Raw genomic sequence first — 6,332 nt, forward strand, 5'->3', positions numbered from 1 at the left:
TTGTGTGCTACCAGGCATTAAGCGGTTGGCAGTGGAAGAAAGAACCCATCCAGGATATGTCCGGTCCCCGTCCCTGAACGGACATTGACCGGAAGACTGTGGGAAGAAGACGATCAAGATACGCCACCAAGCAGCTACATACGCGCAATAATGGACACATTGCTGGGGGAACGGTCGCGTCACATCCTAATTGCAGCTGTGATACGTGCTGGCATTTTGGCTTTATTTCATTTGCAGATGCCTCGGCAAGAATGGACACACACACACACACACACACACACACGCACGCACACAAACTCTCGCACAGAGTCTGCATCCTTCCCTGCGCACATCTCCATTCCGATGGGGGTCGATTCGATTTACCAGTCCATTTGGGAGGCGAGTGTGTCTGGTTTTGTTGTAGAGTTCCACTTCTCACGTGTTGAATCATGGTCCACCCCTGATCGTCCCCTCGACTCGGAGATATCCCGATAAGGGAATACCGATCAACCGAGAGAACTCCCGGTGCTACCCTCTCCTTACAGGCAACAGCACCCCGAAAGAAGGAGGTCGTTAGTATGGAGGAGGCGCTGGAGAACTCTTGATCCATTTTGTGCTTCAGATTTTTAATTCAATTTTCTAATGGAAATTCAACCTCCACCGGGCATGACATACATCGCTCGAGCTGTTGGTGTACTGTTCTTTCGAACCTAACCTGACCTGGTTGCTGGGCGGTACGTGCGTGCATGTGTGTATCACAAAAACCAGCCTGTCCTGCTGCTGGCAGAGATGCTGCAGACACAAACATAAACACACACACACACAACTGGAATGACTTTGATATAGTTGATTGGAATTTTTCCCACCCATCTCATCATGCACAAAGGGTTTACTTCTGTTTTTTATTATTAATTCCACCATGGCAGATGTGTAGGAAATAAATCATTTTACCGAGATCGTACGGAAGCATTCCATTGCAACTGACTGATTGAATTGACATTTTGTTGTCTTCGTGTGTATGGCTGCCTGTTTGGCTGCTGGGTGGGTCTTAATGGTTGTACATTTGTACATTAGAAGGAATTGGACAAATATTTCTCCTTGAAATGGTAAATGGTTAAAATTGATTGCATTGCTACATTTTATAGGTCACATTTAGTGGGTACTTTATCTAACAATTATTTTGAATCGTCTGAAACGAATTGCATTGCACCAACACACTGCACGATTTTTAATATCAGTTCACATACAACATACAATCGTTAAGAAAGTTGGAGCCTGGGAGCTATCCAGGTTCGAGGCCAGATAATGTTGGTGCTTGAGTATCCATAGAAGAGTGGGCCACATTACCAGTGCGCTTTCAAGTGAATGAATATAACCCGACCCTTTGAAACAGATTGTACTGTTCCCCAAAGTAACGACCAAGTCGGATTGTTTTTGCAAAAGATTTATTTTTGGAATTTGTATCTTACTATAAGCAAGGAATTGTTAGAAAATATGTTTAAACAATCAAATTGTAATAGCTTCTATCAACTGGTTTTCATCTGCTAAGTGCATAACATTTTTACATATCCTAGCTTACAATGATGTGCCCTCTGCTACCGAACCGTCTCGAACTTCCCAGACTCACTGCTCTACACTGACTGATGATCGCGGCTACACCCCTACATAGCGGCCGAATGTATTATGGGAGCTAATAATGTGTGATATATATATATGTATATGTATATATTACCTCTGTGTTACAACTATGATTACTTCTTATACGTTTGCTCTCTGACACTACATGCCTGGTATGTTCGTTTGTGGTTTGCATTTTGTTCTATATGTGTGTATATATATATATATATATGCAGTATATGTATGTGCTCTTGGTAGGTAGTTATTGGGGTAGGTCGGGTATGTTTGCATGAAAGGTAGACAAGAGGGTGTATGCTGGTGTAGGCAGGTAGTTAGGATTGGTAGGTAGGTTCGTATGCGTATGTATGATATTTGGTATGATATTTATATACGGTGTACATGGATGCTGCCTTTGTCTGCCGATAACGATTACAAGTGTTTACTATGCTGTTTCGATACTTTTGTGGCTGATTTCTCTTCCCTTCTGGTTGGTTATTATCTTTGCTTGTTTTACTTTTTTTTTTTATCGTTCCATGTTTTACAGGGCTTTTCAGGAATGCTCATAGTTGTGGGACACTTTATATGCTCTTTCTTGCTGGAAATGAACGTTATGTGGTGTGGGTATTCTAAAGCACTTATTTTGGACAAATCCAATAGGAATTTCCAAAGAACCTCCAAAAAGGGTGCCATCGAGTCCAATTCCCAACATATAAAGTTCACTACACAAAAGAAAGGTACGCCTAGGAAGTGTCCCACAATTATGCAAACCAATGAAAAAAAACTCTGTATCCTTTCTCTCTCTATATCATTCTTTCTTTCTTTCTCTGTCTCTGTCTCTATGCTTCTCTTTATTTACCTCTCTTACCCTCTCTGTGCGTACTGTATTGAAAACAACAAGTCGTTGTAATGGCTTTACTTGTGTTTTTTCTTCGTTCTTTTACCCTTTCTTATTACTTAGAGAATTTATACTTCCAATCCAAACATTGATGGCATTGATTTCTTTTTTCCTTTCCTTTCTTTTGTCAAAATCCTTACATCCCATGGACAAACATAATACTTTACGGGCGATTAACTTGTTTGTTGTTGTTGCGATTTTTGATTGTTTCTTGTTGGTTTTGTCTTTCGATTTTTGGTATTTGGCTTTTTGCTTACCGCACTACGGTTGACCAATCTGGTGACCCTAGCTGGTTTCTACATTGATCTGAACGGAACGAGAGTCGATCTTGCTATGTGTTTAGGTTTTTGTGTATGTTTTGTTTTGTTTTTTGTTTGTTTCATTTTCATCAAAACGTAACTGATAACATCGTAACGCAGAGTAAGAGGAGTAAACAACATTAGATATATGTATTTTGGTTTTGGTTTTCACAGTAAGGGTTGGATATGGAGAGCTCCCGGAAATCTGCTTATCGCGTTTAGCTTCACTATCTTGCTCTTTCGCTCCCTTTATAACATCGATTGTTTCATTGCTGCTCGAGTTGGATGATAGTAGTAAAGTGGGAAGTTGGGCAAAACTGGGCAGGATTCATTCAAAACCAAATACGGAACGGACGGAATGTGTCCGCCGTCGCTCCGGATGCCAACAACGCCTGCCAAATCCTTTTAGACGACGCTCCTATTAGACGACGAGTTTGTATAACTATGACGACAATACAATTTGCGATTTGGAGATACACACACACACATACACACAGTGATGGTTCGATTGTAGGAATAGAAATATAGTCGAGAGCTAAAGATTAGTTATGTATAGCGTTGCTGCTGCTGCTGCTGGTTTAACAACTCTATCTCTCTCTTTCTCGCTCTTTCCCTTTCTATCTTATCTCTTCTTCTTTTATCGCTTTGCATTCCCTATCTCTACAGTCTTCCTTCGGTATCTATTCTAAGCGTTCGTAATGACGGTCTTACTCTGCTATTGTTTACCTTACTGTTATTTTCTTTCATAACTACATCTGCCCTCATTCACTGCTCTCTTTTTTACTTCTTAGGAGTTCTAGGTTTGTTTTTTATGTAAGTTGGATAGTTTTGTGTTTCTGTGTGTGTATGTGTTTGTTGTTGTTTTTTTTTTCTTAATTTTCTCTCTTTGTTTTTATCTTATATTCACGAATAGTTAATAACGAATTATTATGTTATGTTTTCGGTCCACGCAACACTGACATATTTTTGTTTAACTTTTGCCTTTTAACCCTGAGCCGCAATCTCCTGCCGGGCTTCCGACTTTAGCTTGACGAACTCTTTCGCGATTTCGTCATTATTACGCTGCGACAGGATGCGCAGGATAGTCCAGCCAGTCTCGTCCATATGGATGCGCTTCTGCAGCGGTAGCCAGCAGGCGAAGGAACTTTGCTGCAAGTTGGACGGGTGTGTCCAGAGTTTGTGGGAACAGCAACAAATAAGAAAAACCAGTTTAGTTGCGTTACCTTCCACAGCTTCTCGCGCTTTACGCGGTAACTACGGCAAGCGCGAGAAGCTGCTACAAAATTGCGCATTGATTCCCTCCCCAAATGATGTCTTAAAACTAAGAGAAAGCACTCCATCTCAATCACGCACACATTCGCACAAACAGACACACATTCTTTCACACGCAAGAAGAACTATTCGATTTTGCTGAAATTGTAATCTGCGTATTAGTGGGAATAAGGTTAAAGCGATTATCGTATCAACATCATATTACAAACAACTGTCCGAAAATGTCCGATATTCAACAACTGGTACTACTTCCCTGTTGCAAAGGCGTCTCTGCTATTGACCTTCATAACCGTGGCGTCAACCAGTTGTACCCGTAACAGCGTTCAATGCACTTTTTACCTGTAACCTTTCAACAGAAAACAAGACAATTTTCGTTTAATTTACACAAAACAATGAATAATGTCTATTACTTCTTCAGGTTTTCAATCGTTCTTATCTTGAGAAGTACTTACAAGGTTAATATGAGCTTTAAGTGATGCTTTCACTCGACTGTTTTCTTTGCTAATAATGTGAACGTTTTGTCGCTTTGGAAGCTTCGTGGAGGCGTTGAAAAATCGATCGATTTTGCTCCATGTTCATGCGCAGTACGAACACGTAATGGAAAAGTGTAAGTTTTGACAAACGATTTGTGGATAACAATTTTATGTATTATTGCAAACCGGAACACTTTTGTCATCTTTTGTTTATGTATTTTCCTAATTTGTTTTTTTTTAATTGTTTTGTTGCCTTTCACTGGCTGTTTCAAACCGAATCATATGGTCATTATTTAAACTTTGTTATCTGACCATTAACTGACTGCATTTCAGACGCTTAGATTTTGTTATTTGGGTACATCATGTAGCCTTTTTTTTCTTTTTTTTTTCATCTACCACCAGCTGTCAATCTGCCAAAAACTGTTCGGCGACAACATTCATAATTGGCCAGCAAACGAAAAACAACGAAAAATTACATAATTTTAAGCGTAAGTCTAGTTTTCTGTTTACATATCCCATTTTACAATGAAATTGTAGTATTTTAGGACCATTTGGTTGCGATGTTCCGCTCGGTGAGCACAAAAGCGACACCGCTGCTGCTCGGTGCGGTGGCCGTGAATGCCAGCGCCGGAGCAGACAAGCCAAAGTCTGCCGTCGCCGAGGAGCCCAATAAAATGGTCTGCCGACCATCGGAACTTCCGCTTTACCGACCGCTCAACCAGAAAATTGCCTGTGAATGCCACCAGCGCCGGAACGAATCGACCGGGCCGGCGTCCATGCTTGAAGAGGGATTCCGGACGATCCGTGTACAGGTGCAGGAAGCATCGAAGCTGGTCGACGATCAAAAGAAGCAAATAGTCGACCTGTTCGAGGAAGGAAAGAAGCAAACTAAATGTAAGTCCTTTGTAGCTTGTTTTACGCCACTGAGTGCCTAGAATCTAACAGCATCCCGATTTGCAGTCATCAACGATTATCTGCACCAGGAGGACAATACGATGCCACGTGTCGGAGCCATCGCGATGGGTGGTTTGGCCGGTCTGATCTTCGGTCTGCGCGGTGGCTTCTTCAAGCGCGTCATTTACACCTCGTTCGGTGCCGGCGGCGTAGCGTCCATCTGCTACCCGCAGGAGGCGGAAATGTACGCCCAGCACGGTTTGGTGGAGGCGAAAAAGTTTGCCACGATCGGGTACAACTTTGTGTATGGCGTGAAGCCGGGAGATAAGCAGCTGGAGCTGCCGACCATCCCGTCCAACCTGGGCGAGCTGAAGGACAGTGTATCGGGACTGGCGAAATCCGCCTATGACGCAGTATTTTCCGAGAAGAAATGAAATCGGCTAGCGGTGTCCCTCTGTGCGTAACTCCCATTAACCTATGCCCTTGTGATTCGTGATGCTGGTTGGTGTAGAAAATTGCTACCTTGTGTCTGGTAAACATGTTACTGGTAAACAAAATAAAGCCTAGGTGAATGGCCTTAGGTCACTTTCACCCTAGGTAAAGTGAAAATTTATATGTTCGGTTTACATTTCTCAGCAGTCTGTAGGCGATCAATCCACCATTGGTTTTTAAGCGGCCTACCCTGTTGGTATTGTGTTAACCGTGCTGACGCGTGCAAGTAGTTGTGTGATTTGAAACGTAGTAAAAAGTGTAAAAAGTGTTACGAAAAGCTTCTAATGTATGCACAAATGTGGACTTTATAACAATTTTATTATTGAAGTCTAAAACGGTTTGCACAAGAGCAGAGTTCTTAGCCTAAAACAATCAAAATCAAAACTCAAGACGATTATTGAATTGGTGAAA

At 41.8% G+C, this 6,332-nt stretch overlaps 1 protein-coding gene and 1 long non-coding RNA gene across 3 annotated transcripts; one reads left to right on the top strand and one right to left on the bottom strand.

Moving 5' to 3' along the window:
• Positions 1-1,407: 1,407 nt before the first annotated feature.
• Positions 1,408-4,712, bottom strand: LOC121589300. Its single transcript, XR_006004289.1, has 2 exons — positions 4,515-4,712; positions 1,408-4,408 (listed from the first exon to the last, which is right to left on the bottom strand). It is a non-coding gene; the product is annotated as an uncharacterized LOC121589300 (long non-coding RNA).
• A 216-nt stretch (positions 4,713-4,928) lies between these two features.
• On the top strand, positions 4,929-6,038 carry LOC121588202 (MICOS complex subunit MIC27). 2 transcript variants are annotated; one of them, XM_041905892.1, is made up of 3 exons: positions 4,929-5,023; positions 5,073-5,429; positions 5,496-6,038. In XM_041905892.1, the coding sequence occupies exons 2-3, from the start codon at positions 5,096-5,098 to the stop codon at positions 5,861-5,863; spliced, it is 702 nt and encodes a 233-aa protein (XP_041761826.1). In that variant the 5' UTR covers positions 4,929-5,023; positions 5,073-5,095; the 3' UTR covers positions 5,864-6,038. The 2 variants fall into 2 exon arrangements, with proteins under 2 accessions (XP_041761826.1, XP_041761828.1); XM_041905894.1 differs by having other exon boundaries at positions 5,081-5,429.
• The last annotated feature ends 294 nt before the right edge of the window (positions 6,039-6,332 follow it).

Source organism: Anopheles merus, chromosome 2R (genome assembly GCF_017562075.2).
Source record: "Anopheles merus strain MAF chromosome 2R, AmerM5.1, whole genome shotgun sequence".
In the NCBI taxonomy this organism is placed as follows: domain Eukaryota; kingdom Metazoa; phylum Arthropoda; class Insecta; order Diptera; family Culicidae; genus Anopheles; species Anopheles merus.

Coding starts and splice junctions, on each gene's coding strand:
- LOC121588202 (XM_041905892.1), top strand. CDS start 5,096: ATGTTCCGCTCGGTGAGCACAAAAGCGACACCGCTGCTGCTCGGTGCG. Junction 5,430..5,495: donor AGGAAAGAAGCAAACTAAAT/GTAAGTCCTTTG, acceptor CCCGATTTGCAG/TCATCAACGATTATCTGCAC.